Source organism: Lepisosteus platostomus, chromosome 2 (genome assembly GCF_059453375.1).
Source record: "Lepisosteus platostomus isolate fLepPlt1 chromosome 2, fLepPlt1.hap1, whole genome shotgun sequence".
NCBI lineage: Eukaryota > Metazoa > Chordata > Actinopteri > Semionotiformes > Lepisosteidae > Lepisosteus > Lepisosteus platostomus.
This window is the reverse complement of record NC_142612.1, coordinates 68859594-68883060: the sequence shown is the minus strand read 5'-3', so window position 1 is coordinate 68883060 and position 23467 is coordinate 68859594. Positions and strand designations below refer to the sequence as shown.

The 23467-nt window shown below is 37.3% G+C and overlaps 1 protein-coding gene and 1 long non-coding RNA gene across 2 annotated transcripts in view; both read left to right on the top strand.

Annotated features, from left to right (window-relative positions):
- Positions 1-23467, top strand: part of LOC148676925 (uncharacterized) — a 149016-nt gene that overhangs the window by 99247 nt on the left and 26302 nt on the right. The gene's annotated exons all lie outside the window — the stretch shown is intronic.
- sox14 (SRY-box transcription factor 14) lies at positions 13536-15500 on the top strand. The gene has a single exon (XM_088615725.1). The coding sequence runs from the start codon at positions 13953-13955 to the stop codon at positions 14667-14669; it is 717 nt and encodes a 238-aa protein (XP_088471851.1). The 5' UTR covers positions 13536-13952; the 3' UTR covers positions 14670-15500.

Here is a 23467-nt window from a genome sequence, read left to right as displayed (position 1 = left end):
TGAAGGTCATAAAAGAGTCACATTTTTTTCTTGATAGTTTATCCCATATCTCCTCTTATCTCTATCTGTGCCCCTCTAATCCTAATTATATTGTATAATTGTGTGATGCATGCTGGTTATTCTCTGATGAATTACCCTAGTCCTTCACTATAATCAAATGGCTTGGACCTTTCTTTTATCAATTTGTGTACCTGTTTTCATTTACTAACTTGATTATAAAAAGTTAATCTATTAAGAAGTTAGTCATTCACACTTAATGAAGTAATATATTTTGGTGACTGTTTTTTTTTTTTTTGCTTTTGCAAAACAATGCAACACAAATATTAAATCTTTCCTTTCTTCATTATGGCCACCTTAAGTGTTATCATATCACAGTATTTTGTATAGTAAGCCCTTGGTTTTAATTGACTTAAAAGAAGAAAGGCCTGTCCGTTATTGCTGAATGTCCATTAAAATGACAGCGGATGTTTTTCAGCCCCAAAACACCTATTATATGAAATGTATATGTATTTTCCTGTGCCTTTTTATTATAAGTGTACAAACTGTTTAAGTTATGTGACATAAATATTATTGTGTAAAATGTGCACAAAACACAAACAACACCCATCATAACCAATTGACCAACCCCTATAGAAAACCATTGATATCCCAGAATTATTAACCTAATATTTATTGATTCCTTGTTTTGTTATTTTTGCATTACTCCATTATTGTTTGCAAAGTCTTATGTTATGATTTTACAGACAAAATTCCCCTTTATCTGATTTTATCCATTAAATTAAAAGTCCATTACACCGTTTACTGTATGACGTGTCTAAAAACACTGTATTTTTCTACCATGTCAGGGCCTTAAATGTGCTTTAGACAATGAACTGCAGTAAGAACTGACAAGAAAAAATGTGCAGTTGACTTTATAGTATCTGTAGAAATGCCGATAAGACAACGGTTCTATTTACCAACTAATCGAAACTGTGTTGCTTGCAGTGAGTCTCCACAGAAAACATGGATATAAAATGGGCTCCTTCTCTCTCTTAGATATCAATGTAGATTGTAGGCTATGTCAGATTAGTATAATTTTTAATGAGTTCAGACATACTTATGTCATGTAGTGTAGTCATATTATAAAATTATAACTTTACACAAATGAATACCTTAACCCAGATTTAATACCTCTACACATGTAGCTAACTATATTGATGTTTCCTTTCTAAAGAGAGTGATGTTTATCTCAGAGTAAAGATTGTTTAGAGAGTTTCTTTAGCGTTTCTTTAAGATAAAAAGGCAAAAATGTCAAAGACAAACAGGATGTTAGTATATATAATCAAATGTGTGGTATTTAAATCAAGGGATGTTATGTTAAAATTGCGCAATAGGCCAGTAGAACCACATTAAGTATATTGTATTTAATTTGGGTCCCTATGTTGAAAAAAGATACTGATGGATAGAGAAGAATGACCACATGCATGAGGTGCGTCAGGCATTTACAATCTGCAAAGACATTGCCAAAATCAAACAACAAACCTGAAAGGTGGCAAATGAACCAGGAGACACAAATAAAAACTAAGGAGAAATGCCGGAGAATAAAAGGTACCACTTTACATAGAGGGTTGTGGGAGTCTGAAACAAGCTACTGAGCAATGTCTCGGACGCTGATACCCTGATACCCTTGCTTCTGTTCAAGAAACACCTGGATTACATCTGGGATGGAATAGCTACTAGAATTCAAACAAACTGGAAGGATCGATTGGTCTCCTCTTGTTACCCGTCTTTCTTTTGTTCTTATCTATCTAGAAATAAAGTCCCAAGTTTCCAGTTTCAGAAATCCAGGCTTAAATGTGATTGTGTGGAGATTTACAGCTTTCACATACATTTTACTTCTCAGTTCTCAGAGCAAGTGACTCCTTGTGTAAAGGGCATTATCCATTTTACTCGCATTTTACAAGAACATGACCACACCATACAGTATGTTATGTGGCTTCCTTTACTTCACCTTTCAAGGTTGATCTCTTAATAATAAAGATGTATTTATTGATCATTTTTTATTAAATTATGTTTTTAAATCTCTCTATGGTCGTTAAATATTCTACAGACACAGAAAAGACCAAAGTTTTACTTGTGGTAGGAATCTGTTTTGCAAAAGATCCTAAAAATTTGCTCTCAAAACTAACAAACAATTACCCTTGAACTTATAGTACGTAATAATAAGTTATTTATTATATCAGAAATGGTAGAGATTACCTGACAATGTTCTTGGCTTTATGATATTTTAAAGTACATCATTTCCGGAAGATGTGGTTACACAAACACTCTTTTTATTACATCATCTCATTTATTTTATATAGTTCCCATCACTTCTATTACTTAGTAGTAAATAATAATCAGCAACCTGAGGATGGGCAATGGACACAGCTTTTAGGACATCCTTGCCAGATTCACAGCGGAATTCAATAGAATCTTCTTCCACACATTTCTGCCCTGTATTATTCTCATCACTTTGTCTGTTTCAAAGCTTTGTATGGTGCATAGGTTAATGAAATTTCTCAAACAGTATTTTTCTAAAAAATACTTTCACAGAGGTTCAAGAACTCACTGCTGTGACAGCTGACTAAAATCAATTTTCACAGTGGTGAATGATGGAACCAAGAGCTCCAGCTAGGAAACATTAAAAAATTAGAATATATAAAATAATGTAAGTCTCCAAGGGGAGGGTCCAGCTGTTTTACTCCACAGTTAAGGATTGCATGGTTTATTTAGTCTTTGGTCTGAGACACAAACACAGCTTATGAGCTTGTCGGAAGCATTAATGTTTTGGGGTGCTGTCACAAAATATTGGGGTACAGCACAATCGTCTTAATATCAACCAAATTAAAATGAAGCAGAATGGAAAAGGATACACATAAAGACAAAACACTGGGATGTGCATTTTTACTGAACCAAATACTGTTAGTTTTAAACAGGTTTAAAAGTGAATCCCAATTGAAAAATGTAACAAACTGTGAGATCAAGGTGGGTTTTGAATAGAAAATTAAAGTTAATTTAGGAGGTATGTGTAATTGCCAAAGCAAGATCTCTTGCACAAGAAATCCGAACTTTATTTTTGGGAATGAGAAAGGAATAGGCTTATATTTACACTCTAACAGACTAATTAATTAGCAAATTAATTTTACATTTTGAATGTATTATCTTTGACTAATGTTGGTTCAGTTCAAAGCTCCACAGTCTGTATAGTCAACTCATATAACTTATGATCTGGGGGTAACATGAAATCCAAGGAATATTTTATTCATCACCAACTTGAAAACTTATAACGCAGCTATGATGAGGTAGGATGAAAATTACTGGAACACTAAAAGTAAGAGATAGTGAATATATATGATCAGTGAGACAAGAAATGTTTGAATCTTAAACACGGCTATATAGCATGATAGCATCAGATTTCGTCAGTAAAATCATTAGAAAATTAGAAAACTTCATACTGTGTTGTCAAAATCTCCGATTTGAGACCATAAGCTGCCTCTAACTGAGTTTGTCTTTTTTTTGCATTTTTTGCATGGGCATTGCTAAATGTGAGTGGGGTGAAACAGGCATAAGTTCCTTAACTAGCAAGTCTGTAGCATCGCACAAAGGTGACATGACTGCACTGTAGTACTGTACAATGCACTGTATGGGTCATCTTCTCACTGTCAGTGTGCTTACTATGAGTAAAGCACAGTATGAATGCAGTCATTTTAAAAAGGGCAAGATGTCACACCTGGGTGGCACAGTGGCATTGCTGCCTTTTGGTCCCTGGGTTCAGTTCCTGGGGTTCTGTCTGAGTGGAGTATATATGTTTTCCCTACATTTACATGAATTTCCTCTCGGTGCTCCAGTCTTCTCCCACAGTCGAAAGCCATGCTGTTATGTTAATTGGCTTTGTGTAAAATTGGCGCTAGTGTGAATGTGTGTGTCTGTGTCTGTTTGCGCCCTCGATGAACTGGTGTCACATGCAATCTGCATCCAGCCTTGCTGGGAGAGACTCTGGCTCCCCCTTGACCCTGAATTGGATGAAGCAGATTAGAAAATCAATGGAAAGATGTAACACCTGATTGAGATAGGATTCTTAATTACTGGCATTCAATAAAAGGTCTAGTATTATCTTTAGTTTGGATTTTTAATTGAGTATTTTAAAAACACTTCAATGGGCGGTTTGCCTGTAAAATCATTTTCACAACACCATTCAAAGGAAAATGTGATTAGGTTATTAAAGATTAAATCTAGCAACAAAAACAGATATTTCAGTATACTGTATGTAAGCAGATGAACAGCAAAGCGAATGGCATGCCATGATACTCCAAGAGTACTTTACCATAGTACTAGATTTTTATTTTTAAGTTCTTTCACTTAAGAGGTTTTACAAAATAAAGTTCATTTCTTCTGTTTTCAAACGAAAGAGAGATTGATTGGTTCAGTCTGATTCAATACATTTTTTTATGAACAACCACAATCAGTTCTTTTTGCTCAAAGGTTAAATTTGTGAGGCCGTCTGCTTTTCTTTGGTTGGTTTCTTAACATCTTAATTTCTTACATTACTCTTTAAGCCAAAGGCCAGGACTAAATCAATGGAGTTGCTGAAGTGAATGTTGACGTGGATTCTTAACTAATGAAAGCCTGTGCTGTAAATCTGAGAGCAGTGCTCAAAGTCAGATCCTGTTTCAGCACCATGGACAGCTACTGGTTAGGAACACTGCTGCTCAATAATTGCTCTCCAGCACCAGACTCTGAAGTAGTTCAGGGTTTGTTGATAAAAAGCATTATTCATACACAATTTCTCTTTTCTTACTGCAATTCTGATTGTATTGGGTGTACTTACATTTATATTGAACAGACATAGCATAGGTTAATTCACTCTCTCTCTTTCCTAGAGTTAATCCCACATCAGCAGGGTCCGCTTGTCGGCACGCCCGTCTCCATTTGGTGGTTTGAACCAAATCTTTGAGCTGACGTTGCCATTAACTGCGACCGAGAAATACTCCAACCGGCGCGTCGCTCCACCTGCCATCGGAGTGGGAAAGGGGGGGGAGGAGAAAAAAGCAATGTAGTCAATTCATAGAGGGAGATTATTAGGAGGCATGGGAAATTTGGCCAGGATGCCGGGGCTACACCCCTACTCTTTTCGAGACACACCCTGGGATTTTTAATGACCACAGAGAGTCAGGACCTCGGTTTTACATCTCATCCGAAGGACGGCACTTATTTACAGTATAGTGTCCCCGTCACTATACTGGGGCATTAGGACCCACCTGGACCGCAGGGTGAGCGCCCCCTGCTGGCCCCACTAACACCTCTTCCAGCAGCAACTTTAGTTTTTCCCAGGAGTCTCACATCCAGGTACTGACCAGGCTCACACCTACTTAGCTTCAGTGGGTTGCCAGTTGTGAGTTGCAGGGTGATATGGCTGCTGGCCGAACATAGGTTAATTCACTATCCTCGTTAATATTTGTCATCAACAGAGTTGAACAACAGAGGGTCTACTATGAAATGGACATGCTTATTGCACACCTGGTCACTGCTGGAATCACCATCAACTGTACGTCTGCAGCACCAGGTGCTATACACCAGGTTGCAGATACTGTGTTGTGAGACTGCCCAGTTCCTGTTATACAGTCTGGGCAAGCATGTGCCTCTTCACTGGTGTCTGAGTGGTAGATTTCATATGTTGTCTCAGCTCAACTCAAGAATGTTCATTGAGGCTCTTGTTCATTGATTAGGGTATCCACAGCAGAAAATATCACATTCTCATTTCACAATACAAGCACAAGAAGCACAAGGACGTGCTTCCTGCTTTACTGCTTCACTGGTGAACCCATCTGGTGTATTGCTTATATTACCTCATTCTGTAGTGTTGATGAACATTGGTTGGTGATGGACCACTGTGTGTATTCCTTCTCTTTAAAAATTGGCTATTTAGCTGCTTCCTCACAGTTGAACTGCTCAGGTATGGACTATTATGACCTGGTGCTTCTGAAGCAGTGGAAATGTCAGTGCAGAAATGAGCATCGAGATGGAGCTGTTATGTCATTAGCATCACGCCCCCAGAGGACTCATCGCCCTCAGTCAACACCCTCACATTGTTCCTGTGTTTCTCTGCAAGACTCCTAGTTTTACAGACTCCAACCTCAGCTTGTTTTCCGACAACGTTTCTTGGTTCTTGATTTGATTGTAGTGGATTCTTCTGCCTTTTGACCCTGGCCTGGACTTTGGACTTGCAAATTTGGATTAGTGTCTACAAGAAAATTTACGTTCACAGGATTCTGCATAGGGTCCATAGACACAAGATCGTTACAGGAGCATAATGATGCATCAGTCCTGACCTGGTGTCATGACTCATGGTCTCCTTGGTCATGACCTATTATTAATAGATTGTGTTTGGCTAGAATATCTTGCCAGGTAAGAAGTTCCTGGTTCTGATAACCCCAAACAATAAGCAACACAATGCTACATTTGTCCATTTTCCAAAATATTGATAGTACAAAGGCACTGTCCTCATATGTGGGACATATCCCTTTCTTCCTGTTTTTATATCTTTGTTTCTTCCGGCTTTGATATTCATTAAGCTGAATAACCTCCCATCTGTGCCCAATCAATTCTCTCACAAGTTCTAGTGCTTATTCAATCATCAACCTCACTCACGTGTATCACAGCCAATCACAAATAAATTAGTAATTAAGAATAGTGCCAAAAAGGTATAATCAATATATGCACGGAGCTATATGTTTCTTTTGATGCTCAATATAAAAGTAGGAATGAGAATTGGAGTCCATATTCTGTAACATCACTCAGTATTTAAATCAATAAAAGATGGTAAATAGGACACACGTTGTTCACTTGTGTCTTACAGTCTTATACACATTGACGTTGTTGGCTTAGTGACACCAGAGAGAGCACTCACACAGTCTGGTCCAGTTACACATTTTATTGCAGTGGTAGCATGAAAGGATGAAAGGGAAACCACAGAGATCTCTAAGCCTCCTTCTCTCTTTGATAAAGCATTCTTAGCAAGTTTTCTGATCATTTAAAGGTGAGCATGGCCATCAATACTCATCCCAAACACGAAAAGACTAAATGCATCTTTCTGTGGCACAATGCTGGACCTGGTTCCTATTCCAGATAACAGCAGGGATCTTTCACATCTTGTTTATTATTGTGGTGCAAAATGCGATTTAACTCTAGAGGTTCAAAATCAACATGAAGTAAACCACCTTAGAGTATATGTGTCAGACATTGCCAAAAGAAGAAAAGAGTCAGCCTTCCAGCTCAAAAGCAAAGCATATTCATGACTGTTATCAGGCTGTTTTTTTAAAACCAGTGCTTTGAATTGTTCATTCTGTTGTATGTACAAGGCTGTGTTGTTGCTTATGGTTACATTTCCAACATCCTATATCTTGTTTCTTGGGTTTTGTCCAGTTGCTCTATTCTGGTGAAACAAAAATAGCCTGTTGGATGCTATCCTTAATTGTTGACCTAATACTATGCAAATGTTTGTGTTCAAGTGTCTTTTTGGAGTGCTGTGAGGTTTTATTAGTCATGGAAAGTAAGTTATTGACCTTAATAATAGGCATAAAAAGCTGTTCAACTTTCAAAGATTGTACTGAGTATTCGGGCTCATAGCAAATATGCTGTTTTTTTTCTTATTAGAGAATGTGCACCCGTTAACGTTAGTTTGAAATAAAATGCGAATGCATAAATCCTTTTATATTTTAAAATGTAATTTATTATTTCATGCAAAATCACAACCATTTCAGAGTCCACTACTGTTCATTTTAGATTTAAACTGAAGCGACGCTACACTTGACCCAGATATCACGTACTTTACACGTGGATAGTTTAGTAAAATAAGTGTTTCGGATAACCAACAGACATAAAATTCGCTCGATGGCTGGAGTCCTACTTGTCCCTCAAGTTTCAGGTCATTTATGTAACAAAGTAAAAGACATATTGACCTTACCGGACCATTACGTCAGTACATTGTCAGTACAGTAATGGTTAGGGGCTCCAGACTCCAGCCTGGAGGCCTGTGGGTTCAAGTCCTGTGCTGGGCGCTGTTGTTGCGTCTTTGAGTGAGGCAGACAGTTCTACTGCATAAACGAGTCTCCAAATCGCCATTGCAACTGAGACTTTGATCATAATTGAGTTCCCCGGTGAAGTTAAGTAGTATACAGAAGAGAAACCTTTAGTTTTCTTGCACTGCAGAAACTGATAAAACACAAATCAGAAATAAGAGTAAACAATATATTGGCATCAAGAACGGATGAAAGGGCATTTTATTTTGTGTGGGCGTATGTGTTCTATATATGAAAACATTAAACACATTTAATTTTTTATTTTAAAACGCTTGTGTTTTAACACTCTTATAACTGCAACGGTCGCAGGCTGACTCGGTTAGAAAATAGCAGTTTTGTACCTGTATTAATAGTCATACAGAAAGAAGCAATAAATTATGTTAACCCCGTATGATGTAAAACAGCACATTTCATATCAGATTCTGAATAAATACTCAAATACACCATCATAACCAAACACATTTTATACATTTATAATGTTCTTGTAAGCTTATATCTGGAAGCAGGGCTACAATAAAGGAAACTTTTAATTTGCATGTTGTAACCTATTTGAAAAATACTTACGTTGATTATAAAGAGCACTTGAACAATACATTTCGGCTTTCATAAATGCACATTAAGGTGTTCATTCACTCATTCATTTAGGCTGGTGAGCTGAACATAATCAAGACAGTATAACTTGCGTCGTGTTAACAGTTTTGAACATCAAATTATGCGTTTAGCCTCTTTTCATTACTCGAAAAATATACTCTAAGACCTGGAGTTCAAATGAGTTCTCAGAGTCCTTCATTTTCCAAAATATAGGCCTACCATAAACTATTTTCTTTATTCAGAAGCTTGCGAAATAACAAAACATCATTTAAAAGTACATTTAAATCCACTCATAGACTGATAACACATACTTTACAGGGAAGTCGGTCCCAATTTTACGCGTTCCATCTAAAATCCACTCCGAAACCGAGGTTTACCACATTCAACGAAGACTGACTCTGAAAAGTTGGCTGAACTCCCTCGTTTGTAACATGGACAGGTGTTCAACAAATCAATACTGCTACATATTGAGGATATTTATGCCTTTTTAGTGCTTTGCAATCATTTTAGTAATAATAAGTTGCTTTGTAAGAATGTATTTTTCCACCTTAATTGGAATAGAGAAAACCCTATCACATTTCCCCTAACACTCTTAAATAGCATTATTATGCACTAATGACGTGACACTATTAATAGTGAACAATGCCCGTCTGTCACTCTCACAATATTCCGTCTGTATCCGTGCATGTATACTATTGCAACATCAATTTAATAAATACCATTATTTATTCTTTGCTGTTTGGGGTTCTGCTTATATTGCTTTTAATGGTTATATAGAAGACACCACTGTCAGGGCTGTTGTAATGAAAGGCTTTCTCTGTGAAGCACAAATAAAATATTTTCCTTCCAGTTGTAAATTCCGCGATGTTATGGATTGTGTAGGGGCAACCCCTTCCAGAGGAAAGGTGCTAATCTAGGTATTGTTGGGAAGAAAAAAACGTAACGCGTTAATAAAACCTAGTCTTTGCCGCTTGCCTTTCCCCGACAAAACGAACACTTTTCATCCTGTGAAACTGCCACGGTTACAACACGTGGAGACGTTACCTCTTGACTTTCGTTTCCTTCCGCTACTGTTAAGCGATTTAGTTCACACAAAAATACGAAGTTTATACATTAGAAGCAATTTGCAAGTTGAAACCGAAACAGGGAAAGTGGTTATACTGTATGAATCTGCGTGGTGTTCTGTGCTATAGCCTTTTAATACTGATTATCCTATCCCGTTTCTCTTGCTTTCATCGATTTCAAAAGCTTCTGTACGCTTCCTGATGCGGTATCTTGTAACAGTGACGGTATATTAGAATGTCACATCGCATCAGTACCTCAAGCTTAAATAAAATAATGGAGTGCTGTAGGATTGCTAGACTGCCACACTGTTAACAACAGCGAGAATCCTAGAAATGCACACCATTTAGCTATCTGTGACGGTCGTCTTGAAAACACAAAGTCCTTCTTTATGTGTTTCTGTGCGTGTACGTACCCACTTGGTTTGTTCATACATTTTACCAGGGAACTCGATTTACAACACATAGTCTACTGTATACGTACCTGTGTGTTCCCAAATTCCGAATCCAGGTCTAGCAGTAGTTTACAGCTGACGAGTTTTTGAAATGGCCTTATCGCCCTATGTTTAGACGCAATTAATGCCTTTCAAAAGTCGTTTTAACAACCATCGCTTATTATCACTGTATTATGTAGTGTGGCATAAGTCAATTAATTAAGGATAAAAAGGCAATATTTTAATGAACTCCTAATGCTCAATAAAAAGTTAAAATTGTGAATGAGAAGCGTATGAAACTGATATGAGTAGTATTCGTCTGTTTCCCCCACTTGATTTTTCATCATCTAAAGACTGAGATGTATGATAGCACCTCTATTGGGCTGAAATACACGCAGCGTGCCTTAAATCGAAAAAGCAGATGTGTTTTAAGTTAAATCACTGGATTTGAGAGCTTCTTTGATTTTGTGTGTGTGCATATATTTCATTGGACTATCTGTTTATTCCAAATATAGAGGATGGGTCACCTTGAATACCACATCACTTTTGTTTCCTCCACTCGTTCACTTCTGCCACCTTTTCACTTCCTGATTTTCCCTTTTCATTTACTGACGCTTACTTACCACTTAATTACGGGTTTCGCATTCTCAGCTAATTCGGTGCGCCGAGCCTCTTTTCATGTAAATAAAGACGTTGTCTGCTGGAATGTGATGTGCCCTGATAATTCTTGTTAATTCCTGCCGTAATTTATATTGTCGCAATTATAACGCTTTGATGTTCTCGGAATTTCGAGCTGCGTTGCTTACAAAACGCTGTGGAAAAGAGACGACGTTTAAAAAAGTAGAAATATTACAGGAACGAAAAAGGACAGTAAAACGGAAAGAAAATCAGATCTGCTCAGGTTCTGTAATCTAATACTTCTATAGAGACCTAAAGAACAATAGTGAAGATAATTTGAATGTTGTTTTGGTTCTAAGTGTACAACTGAAGAAAGAAAAGGAATACTTAATATCTTACCCCCCCCCCTCCGTAAATTTGAATATTTATGGAAAAAACAATTCACTGGCATCAACTTCTCCTTTTCTAGGGAAAAAAAAAATCTGAAACATCCCGTGTTACATTATAATACTTAATGCTTTTTATTGTGAAGTCTAAATTCTAAACGAACTTAACAGTTTCTTGTTTAATTTTCATTCTCTCTGACTTAACCTACGTGACCCGATTACAAGCTAAATAAAACGTTTCACCACAGCAGTGAATTACTTCAATTAGCCAAACACATGCTTTAAGTCATTATTTCACGGCTTGTAACAGCAACAACAACAGCACACACAATCAGAATAATAGAAAATGAAAACATACAGCGAGAAAGCCAGTCGTCTCCATAGATGCAGAGCGGAGGGAAAGTAAAAGTTCCCTGGGAGACCAAGCAGGTGAGGCGCCACATCTCAAAAGAGGAATTGAAAGTTCGCAAAATTTGACTTTGTTTTGGGTTAGTGTTTAGGTGCAGGTACTCTGCAGTCGAGCACAACCTACTGGATTAACTACGGACTTCTCTCCCTCTTCAAAGCATATACTGTACGCTAGCTATGAGGGTTTTACGGGATTTGGTCAAAAATGCAATAGCTGTATGTAATAATGGGGGTAAACATAAAAATGTACAGCATATCTCATTGTAATATGTTAAAACTTTAAACTAAGAACTAAATTGTAAGGCAATATTTGAATTAATTATATGGTTGTACCCAACGACTGCAAATGTATAGCATACAAAGAGCGCATTAGTCTTCATAAGAAAACATTAAAATATACTTTATATAATACGCTATATATATTTATGGTGAAACATATTGCTATTTCACTTATGACTGTGTGTTTTACATTTTATTTCTCATTCAATTTCTTTTAAAATTGTATTTTTTTTTTATTTTCTGGTTTTATGAATGAAATACCTAAGTGATTTTTTTAAACGACACACATTTAATATTTTCAGTCCTTGTTCATATTTCAGCTTCTTGCCAGACTCATTTTATCAGGGATCACTTATACATTTCACTTAATAATCACAACTCAGCGAGTCATACATCAACCTCGTTTTGCCTGCGGGTCACTGAAGCAGTGATCTGTTTGAACAGACGAATTTGCATGTTGTAACTATTATTACGTGCTGTCCTCTTTTGGGGAAGCACACTCGCGTACTAAATAGCTAAAAATCTAAATTGCAAGACCATTGCCAGATGATAGGTGTGTCACATTGTACTTGGGACATATGTTAAAACGGGACAGTAAAAAATAAACAATGATTCGTATGGAATTAGAAACAATTGTGGGACAAACAAGGTGTACCGACGTAATGTATTTTAAAACATTGAGCACTTAAACGGCACCACAATCATAAAAGATCATTCAGAATTCCCCTTTTAACATTCCACATTGTCACATTTACTGTAAATGTTATCATACTTCATTTGTTGTTGTTGTTTTTAGTTTTGAAACATTGCAAACAGCACAATTGTATCTTCCACGTTTAGTTTTCGATTCTTGGGGGCTCAGAACGCGACCATTAAATCAGAATCCAGGCATGTTCTACACGAGGTCGTTGTGTACTGAGATTAGTGCTGCAAAAACAGGTGCAAAAAAAAGAAAGCTTTAACCAGCTACGTCCCAAAGGAATTCTGGACAATTGTTCTCATTTAATACACATTTCCCTTCAGGGGATTGTCACATTAGACAGACTATTATTTATTGAATTGAGCTCTTGCTAGTTGATTTCCTAGACTGCTAATAATATTTAGAATGTGGTTTCATCGTTTTGAAGTGTAGAACTAATTTCCTCGAGTAATGTTTGGTAAATATTTGGTCAAAATATTCGACACTATGAATATCCATATATACGCACAGTATATAAAGATAACGGTTTCAAACTATAGAAAAGGGTGTCTAAAGTCTGTTTCTAGTTGTATTTTCAGTGACAACATTTTGCATTGGTATTAGAAACGGTAACGTATTGTAAGCAAATATGTAAAACGGACTTTTGAATTCTTTGGTTAAGTCGTTTGCATAGACTGGGATTCAGAGAGGTTCATTTGCCGCTATCTCCTTAGGATTTGTACCCTTAAAACCCTGGTTTTATTGCAAGAAGGCTGAAGGGCTATGTTTGTAGCATTTTGAGTAAATGGATTCGGGGAGGGAAAAAAAGTAACCCTTTTTTTTCCTCCCCAATCTTTGTTTATGTAGTAATATACATATTTTTTGTAAAGGTATTACGTCTCTCTCTCCGTGCTGATTGGGCGCCCAGGTTGGTAAGTGAACGCCCTGCGATTATGTCAGATTGCGTGCAGACCAAACCAGCCCAGCCTTTGAACTTCACCGCTTTTGGCTCTCATTCACCAGCTTTTCCTCATTTCCAAGCCAGGTGCTTTGCAAGGCGAGACACCTCCAAGAAAAATACAAACAGTTTAAGCCTAATCGCCATCGGAACTCGCATCACCTTGGTGGATCTTGCATATGTACGGCTACCATACATTGCCACTGAAGTACAGAACCCATTTTTTTTCAAGAAGAAAATATTTATTCTCGTGTTGATTCCGATACTGGAGAATCGGCCCCTGGATTTTTTATTATTCTTCATTTTTTAGCCTTTTTTCCACTCATCTGAGAACTGGTATGATCAGTTACGATCTACGGGACAGGTGAACTGATTTCCTGCTTGGTGAACTAACTTCTGTTGTTCTTATAAAAGGGGATAAAAAAGGACGGTATTTAAAATGTCAAAGCCTGTAGATCACATTAAAAGACCCATGAATGCCTTCATGGTATGGTCCCGGGGCCAAAGGAGGAAAATGGCACAGGAAAACCCCAAAATGCACAATTCGGAAATCAGCAAAAGACTCGGAGCCGAATGGAAACTGCTTTCGGAATCTGAAAAGCGACCTTACATCGACGAGGCGAAGAGACTGAGAGCGCAGCACATGAAAGAACACCCAGATTACAAGTACAGACCTAGACGCAAACCCAAGAATTTGCTGAAGAAAGACAGGTATGTCTTTCCCTTACCCTACCTCGGGGACACGGATCATTTGAAAGGACTCCCGGTCTCGGCCACAGACTCCCTTTTGGGTTCATCAGAAAAAGCCAGGGCGTTCCTCCCACCGACTTCAGCGCCTTACTCCTTTCTCGACCCCAGCCAGTTCAGCTCCAGTGCCATTCAGAAGATGGCAGAGGTGCCCCACACTTTGACCACCAGCACTTTGCCCTACGCCTCCTCCTTAGGATACCAGAACGGCGCTTTCGGCAGTTTGAGCTGCCCCAGTCAGCACACTCACACCCACCCGTCACCCACAAACCCGGGTTACGTGGTTCCCTGTAACTGTACCGCCTGGTCAGCGTCTAGTTTACAGCCCCCAGTTGCCTACATACTTTTCCCAGGTATGACCAAGACTGGAATAGACCCCTACTCTTCAGCCCACGCCGCTGCTATGTAACATTAAGCCAGATTTATTTCTGAAACTTGAATACTACAATGCATGTAAATAAAAGACTGTGAGAAAAAAAAAAACTTAAAGAAATGAATGACCAATCACTAACTGAAGCCGTGGACTTCTGTTTTAAAGAAAACGAACAAAAAACTTTTTATGATTATTAACAGGACGCTTCTACAAAGACCTCAGCACGGAACTTGGAATAGCTATAAGGCAGGCGCCCCGAGAACTGTAAGAATTGTAAATGTTAAAACGTTTATTGCTGGCTACCGAAATAAAAAGGCGGCCTTTAAGTTTATTTATTATGTACATTTTGATGCTATAATAACTGTTTTGTTTTAATGATTAATATTATAATTATTTCCAAAACATTTTTGGTTTGCACAGTTCAGAAGTACCATTTTCATGTAAAAATATAATAATATCTTGACACGGAATTTTTGAATCACAAGTGTCAAAAATAGGAGTTCTGAATTTTTTAAAAAATATGCGGGATATATTGTTTATATTTATGGAACAGGCACAATAAATTAGATTGTTTATTTAAAATATCCAATGAAAAAAGTCAGTCCTTATGCTTTTTTATTTTATTTTTTACTTTTTTGTGGTCCAGTGCAAATAGTCACACGTTACATTTAATTTTAGAGAGCACTTCAAATATGAAGTCAGGCAGTTTAATGTTGTATTTTTTAACTAAAATGGTAATTTAATCATGTTAAAGTATGTCATGGAAAGAAAAAAAAATGTATCCAGAAGGATGTTACCTCGTATCTCTGTTCATTTGACGGGCACAGACGTTTTGAATAAAGACAATCTGTCTTCAAAAATATAAAATATGTTGTATGATTATATATTGCAAATATTACTTATAATTTAGTTGCGTGTGTTAGAAAAAAAACCGATTTGGACACATCCCCTGCATCCAAAAATGAATCCTGGTGGCATTTGGCCTACTGCTCAAACTTCATAAGATTAAGATTTTTCTCCGTGTTACAAACTGAGGGATGCTTGTGTTAAAGACAAGTGCACGAACATAAGAGGCATATATAATTGACACGTTGTGAAACTTCTGAAAAGCTTGTTTTTCACTCAATTTTATCTTTAAGTCCGTGTGATATGGAGTTGAATCTCAAACTCGTGCCAAAGATACAAGGTGAACTACGGTTTAAGATGCGATGTTTTTTTCTAGTTTAATACTATATTAAATACCACAGGCTTATGTTTTGTTTACTTAAGAGTGCAATTCAGTTTTCTTCTGAATATTAGGCTTGTTACGTGTTTTTATCTTTATGTAGTGAAATTGCTCTAAATCTGTCTTTGGTGTATTTGTGGATACGCTTCTTTGGGAAATACACTTGCTTGCGATTCGGTGTGAAAAGGCTACAGCGTTGAAGCGTAGCAAGGAAATAAAGGCAGCTTAACCATGTTGTCCTAGACAATTAGTAGTGTTTGAAAAACTGTTAGCAGGGATCATTTATCAGCCCGGTTGTTAAAGGAAGCTGGGGCTTTTCATTAAAGAGAGTAGCAGTTGTCCATCTGGTTCCACTGAATTGCAATGCGATCCGTCTTGTCTGCGCAACGTTTCCAGAAGTGTAGTAGCGAGACTGTCAGAAAAATGGCACAACACAATTAACAAACACGGGACCCGGTAACATAATAGAAGCCTCAAAATACGAGCGAATGAATTAAAGATCAGGCTGGGACAAACAAAAGAGGGAAAATCAGTTTAGAGAGTGGGGGTGGTTAGAAAGCTTATCCACGCTGTTTTAGCTTCACAAAACACTTCACACAGAAGGACAATTAGTGAAAAGAGTGACTCGAGCAGCATTCAAAGGTGAACAATTATCGCTTTTGCTTTGGCGCAGCTTTCGAGTTAATTTCTTAAACGGAGTAGGGCGGAGTGCATCTAGGGCGCTTCGAGAAAAAGTGAACGAACCGGGCTTTGATAATAGATGCACCGGGAAGGTCAGCAACAAAGAGCCGCGGCCCACCTGATGTAACTCGGACTGACATTTGCTGTCACCTCTTATCCGGTTTTGCGTGTGTCCATGTCAGACAGGTCTACTCCATTTAAGCTTTGCAAAACAAAAATAAATATCAATAGTAGTGAGATTGGGCGAGACTGCGAATAGTCCCTTTACATATGCTTCCCATTAAGAATAAAAAGCAAATGTATAGTATTGATCGCGTATGCTACATTTGAAGAAACTGAGAATTTCATGCTTTTAGTTACTGCTGAACATTTAATGTTTCAGGTATAACTTGATTCTAGTTCTCAGGCTACATACCCTTTCGTACTTAATTAAACAAGTGAAGCACACACCAAGAAAAGGAAAACGTATTTAGTTGTAGCTCTTAATTTCCCCTTTGGTCGCATGGAGTCACGAATCATTTTAATCACTGCTGAATTGTTGTTTGCCGTTTGAGGTGCGTATTTCACGTGGCTTGTAATTTTGCAGTTTTGCCATGTTCATTTTTATTTCGCAGACAAAGGTTCGCAGACCCGTTTGTAATCTGGTTCCTAAAACCTGGTCTCTGCCTTCAGTTGTGCAAGCAATGTTTTTCAATCATCGTGACACTGAAGTGAAACGATTACTACGTTTGATATCCAAACGTGTAGGAGAGCGCTTCCCTCGAGGGCATTTCTTCTTGTCCGACCTGTTTGACAGCACCTTGTCTGTCTTTCAGAGGAAAATCATTAAAACGCACGAGATGCTTGTCTGTACTTAGACAACATTTCTTAACTTCAGCTGTGTAGCCGGGCACGTGAAAGTCTGTACGGGTTGAAGAGAAGTTGTAGCGGAAAACCACAGCAATTGTTTTTATCTTATTATTATCGCTCCAATTGTAACGTGTGCCCTGCGAGCTGTTAATGTTTCCAATGATTTTGATCACGAAATGCGCAACGTTATAAATGTTATCTTCAATAAGAAAAAACATACAACTACTTTTTAAGAACCAGAGGCTGTAGCATTTTAAGCTGGTTTTCCTTTAGCGTCGCTTAAAAAAAAGAACTGCTAGCATTGCAGTTAGTGATACTATTAGAGAACTGAGTTGTTTTGCTATACAGGCATGGTGATTTTCTTATACATAATGGAACTGGGAAAGGTGATCTATAAGCTACCAAGCAGGCAATTAGTTTGAACTTAGTTGTAGTCTAATTTGCTTTACTTTGTAGAAGAACTGATAAGTTCTTAATCCTCATGTTGGAATACAACTCTTAAAATACTACCACCGTGAGAAACAAATCTTTTTTTATTAAGGTTGCGTAATAGGAAGTGATGTAGAGGCCCACTGAAATGAGAAGATGTATAAGAAAAACATTAGTAACATTCTCATTGTAATGTTAGCAAATTCTTATTTACTATTTAAAACTATTTAATATAGTTTTCAAGAAAAGAAGGTCCTGGAAGACTTGTTATCGTCCAATTTAAGGAATGACGTTTCCTAAGTAGTGCGAGATCGTTTTCCATATTGCAAGGGTGCTGTTTTATATTTCAGTTTTTGATGTTTAATTTTTTGAGTAATTTTCAGTCATCAATGGATCCCATTGGCTTATTCATATTTTTTGTTGTTGAAACCCCTCTCTCCTTTTCACCGCCTACATGCTCGCATCTTTGCTACCCGTTTACACATTACAGGGTGTGCCTAAGCCCTTAAGAAAGATCAAAGTTAATAAAATCCTCCCAATTTTCTAAAGACAAACAACAAAATGCCTCATATTACTAACAAGCCACATTTAAATAGTCAAACATGAAACAACGTGCGGGGATCATCTCAGAACACATACCAGCAACCATCTTCTTCTAACTTGAAAAGCTCGACAAAAATAAAAACATAACACCGCTGGTGCCAGGTTTTCCTTTTTTAGGTAAGTGGGTTTAGAACTAGTAATTATTGAAATCTAAGATGAGATTCATTCAAAGAAAACAAGCTTGCAAAACAATTGCGTTGAGGGTACAGACAGAGGATTGCAATTCGCCTGTACTTTCGTCTATTGTCGCAGGGCAGGGAATGGGATTTCCACACCGAGGTGTAATAGCATTACTGTATTAATTAAAATTTTCATTTCACATCCAGATTGTTTACTTATCTGCCAGGAACATATGCCGAGAGAAGTTAAGATTCTGGATTCTGCACTATTGCCCAAGGTGCAATTCAATATAGGGGAGGGAGGAGGGGAGGAGGCAGGCAGCCCCAGATTTTTATGACAGACTCTTCTCTTATCTGGCGCTGTAAATTATGGTGATACTCCATTGAACTGAATATGAAGTTTTACATCAGCCCCCTAAAGCGTGCAGACTCAACTTTGAAATTGGACAATGATAATTACTTCTAGGGCCTCTTATATAAAGAATAGGCAGAAAAAAAGCGCATTTTCTGTAATACTGTATTACATTTGGACTTGTTATGGTAATCAATTCCTTTACTATCCTTCCCGAATTAATGCCACTTGAGCTAAAAGGATATTTATTAGACTCGTACAATCATCCGGAGAGTCTGGAGTTCAAATTTAACTGCTGTGTATTTAATACAAATAAATTATTCAAAAGAGCATCACTGCATGTTGTCACTTTATCACAGATATATGTCTTTCATTCTGAAATTGTAAAAATACCTACGTCGGTATCCATATTTCGGAGATCTATTTGCATGCATACATACTTAACTGTAGCCATTGTTTTTTTATTATTTCTATAAACAATATTGAATTAAGATCCAGGTTTGTAATAATTTTAAAATCAATTAGTGCAATTTTCTATAGTCTGCAAAAGCATATAGGGAGAGCGTATGTGTAATTAGATGTTAATTTATGAACGCTTCATGGTAATTAATCAGCTGTGATCATTTCTAGTATATTGAATTGGCACGGTCCGTCTTTACAAGTTTAAGTTTATTCACGGTCAAAAACAAAACAAATGGCACCCGAGAAATAAAAGGAAGAAAATTGTGATTCGAAATTATAGGCATCCTAAATCTCCCTTTAACTGCTCTCCCAGACTTTTTTATTTTAACACAACAGAACCCAAGTGGTTCCAGAGTAGAATTCAATCTCCCTTATCTCTCTGGGGCTCCTTTCAGGCTGAGATCAGAGAAAAAGAGAGGATAATTGTTCTTTATTTTATTTAATTTAATACGACAGCCAGTGCTTTCAGGTCATTTATATGCTTAATTTAGTGATAAAAGTCAATGAGGAGGGAACACAAGCCCGCTTTTCACTCCTCAAAACACTTTAGTCAAAATTATAAAACACATGAAACAAAAGTGAAGAGACGTAACACTTTTAATTGAATGCCATGGGTCGTTTGCATTATTGTCGTTTAATGTAACCACAAAATCAACACTACAGAATAAGGTCTGCTGTGCCGCTTTCAGCATCTTTCGCACCATCTCGCTGTGCTAATTTTCGGTTTTATGTAAGACTAGGCATTCATACGATTTTTAACTAGCGAGCAGACAAACTTGAAAATGTTACATACACATATACCGGCGTATACTTTCTGTAGGTAACCGACTTTATATTATTGCGCACAGTGAATTCAATGGTAACACAGTCAGACAGACTAATCACAAACGGATTAGCCTTTTTTTATCTTATATCTACAGAAAATATTGGTAGGGAAACAGTTCAGAAACACAGCTGATTTGATTTCGAAATGTTAACTATTGTTTTGCCCGCGCTCTCTGTCTGTGAAACTCCAAAGAAGCATCATCGCTAAACCCCTGTCTATCTGAAATTGGATCTGGGATACCATTTTGACAGAAGAAAAGTGAACCGCCGTCCCCTTGTTTGAAGTGCCGGCCTTGAATTTGGGGGTCCCCGCATTCTCATTTAAGAGAAATGAAATGGTGAATGAGCTGATAAGGAAATAGGGACGGGATACGCCGAGAGAAAGGGAATCGCGCCATGGCTGTTTAATGTGCAGTTCCAGCTGGAAAAGTGATTTACACTAAGACTTCATTCCTTTCCTACTGATATGAAAGAATTGCAGATATTCCAACCTCCCCCCAGGTATTTTAAAGAAATATAAATGTTATTTTATATCAAATGCAGCATGTTCATATTGTCATCGCCCCCCTTCCCCCCGGTAATTGTTTTTCTTGAAAGGTTTTTGCATATTTCTTCTTGTTCTTCGTACGTGAACAGCGAAAAAGGGTCCCAATTCAATCGTTTAAAAGAAGAAAAAAGCACAGACATCATACATTACTTTTTAAACTTTGATCATGATGGGAACACCGTCGTCGATTTTTTTTTAATCCAGAATTTCGTTGTAAAACCCCAGATGTAAGTTATTCTAGTTTTAACAATTGCATCCTCAGTGTGTCTTTCTAAAGACCATAACAGGCTTGAGTTAGTAACAATAAAGAAAAGTAGCGAGTATGGTGCACTTTCAACAAGTTTGAAATTTGATCAACAGGGAAGTTTAGCGCTGGTCTGGTTGATTTAGAATTACCTGAAGCATTTTTCAAGTACACTGACATTTATAAGAAGCAAAGAATGATTTCCCGATGTTTTCACCTCCTAACGGCATTATTATTAATAGTAGTATCCCGGTTTGTTTCTTCAAGATACTGGCTTGTATCTGAAATATTTACAATGGAAATAATTACTTCAGTATTCATCTGTCAATATCCAATTTCATTATTGTTAGTATACTGTATAACCAAAAACAAAGTTTGGAAATGAGTTAAATTGTTCCAGCAACTGAATTATCACTCATTCCTTTACTGACGAACTGAAGGTGTGTTGCTATTTCTTCAGATAATGACGATGCACCTGTTCAGTCGGTTTTTTTTTTATTTGAGTAGCTGCACTTGCACGTCGCTTTAGTATTTAACACTGCAAAGTGTGCAAATTATAAACCTTCGGTACAAGAAGAATCTTTTCAAAACTGGAGAGACTCGTTGTTTTGCAAAATGCGCTTTGTCATATTGCTTTAACGTCTTTAAATATATTGTTCTCGTGTTTTTAACGTGGTGGTTTTTACCGCCCCACTGACGCTGTGCAACGATTTGTATATAGTGAGTTGAACCGTGTGTGCGGGGGTGTCTGGGGGTTCTGTACAAACATGCTTGCTGTTTGTTGAAATCATTACTGAAATGAACACTGCAAAGTTGCAAACACGACAGACAGGCTGCCATGCGAGTCACTCTCGTCTGAGAGATGTTAGAAGATAAGGCCCTGATTTGAGAAACGTGGATAGAAAAAAAATATTCGTGGTAATTAATCTACAGACCACTGCTTGAGTCAGTAGCAGGACTTTCCGCTGTGTGTGGTGAGAGGAGCATGCTAAGTAAAACTCAAATATTAATCGAGGAAAGTAGTACATTGCGATTTTTATTCTGTATGTTCGAAGATCAGTTTGTTTAATCGGCTACAGTCTGTGCTGCCGCTTTTGACCGTGTCTTGGTACATCATTAATCACTTTATTGCAGCTGATGACTGAAGCGTTGCTCACCACTCTTGGATTACGCATTTATTACACGCAACACATTTTCTTTGTGTATATCAGTGTTGAACAGTTTCTCCGCAGTTTTTAGAAATAGTTTCTCACCTTACTTGCAAGTGCATACAGAGGGTAGATATTTTGTTGTAGATGTTGGTACTTAATAGGCAATAAGGTGATGCAAATAGTCATATAGCGTTGAAACTTTTTATTTTCACTATGATATATGTACATATTTGTTTCAGGCCAGTATTTTGCTCAACATTTGTCAGTGCTTTGGAACCTATAGAGAATATTACACTAGTCACCTACAGAATGCTGTAATGTACTTTAAGCAATTTACTGTTTGTCATTATTATTTATTTTATGATAATTGTGTTTAGAATGATAATTGCTTTTTAACGATCTTGTCCCGAAAAAAAAGAGAAAACTATCAATTAAGACTACATTTTATGTAAATGTAACTGCACAGAAAAGCTTATGCCAAGATCTGAAGGGGGGAAAAGCATCTTGAGTGATGTTTGGTGGCAGACATTTGTAGGTTAGGAACAAAATCCTGCGTCAATTTTTATTCCACAAGAAAACAAAACAACTCGCAGCAATGTGTCAATGCAAGATGAAATAAAACAGATTTCATTTTTTCCTTCTCTAGATCTTTTGGTTATCCTTATAATCGTATTATCTAATACTTCGGAAATTTGAATTTATTTGTTTACAAGGAAGTGCATTTTATATAAACTGTTGATGGTGGCGGCGGCTGTGCTTCGCCTTATTACGGAGCCGGAAGAGGCGACGCGCGAAAGTGTTCGTTCCAATCTCAGTCCTCGAATGTTGTGGCGGTATACAGGGAGATAACTCCTAAAAATACCTAACAACTATGCGCTGAGACAAACGCTTTCTTTTCGATAGATAGTAAATTTAATTCATAGCGGTTCCAACAAGCCTGAAGTCATCGACATCGCTTCGTGTAGAGACGCATCACGCTTAGTTTGCTCTCGTTTAAATACCCAGTACCAGTTTACCGCTAAACACGGAGAAATAGTGGTTGGTGGTATTGCCGTTATTAACATATGAATGAGTTAGCAATGCAGGAAATGATCGGAGTCAAGAATTAACACTATTAAACAGTTATGATTTGCAAAGGAATTAAGTTAAAAGTTCCAAAATTCCCGTACTCACATTTTAAAATGTATATATACATGTAGTATTCACATAGAGACATTGTGATTTTGTAGTAAAACCAATATTTTAAAAAAATAAATGTGTTGGGATAAAGTTTTTTAGAAAAAAAAACGTTATTTACAATGTTTTATGTTTATCATGTTTTTGACCTGTCTAAACGGGAAAAAAAAT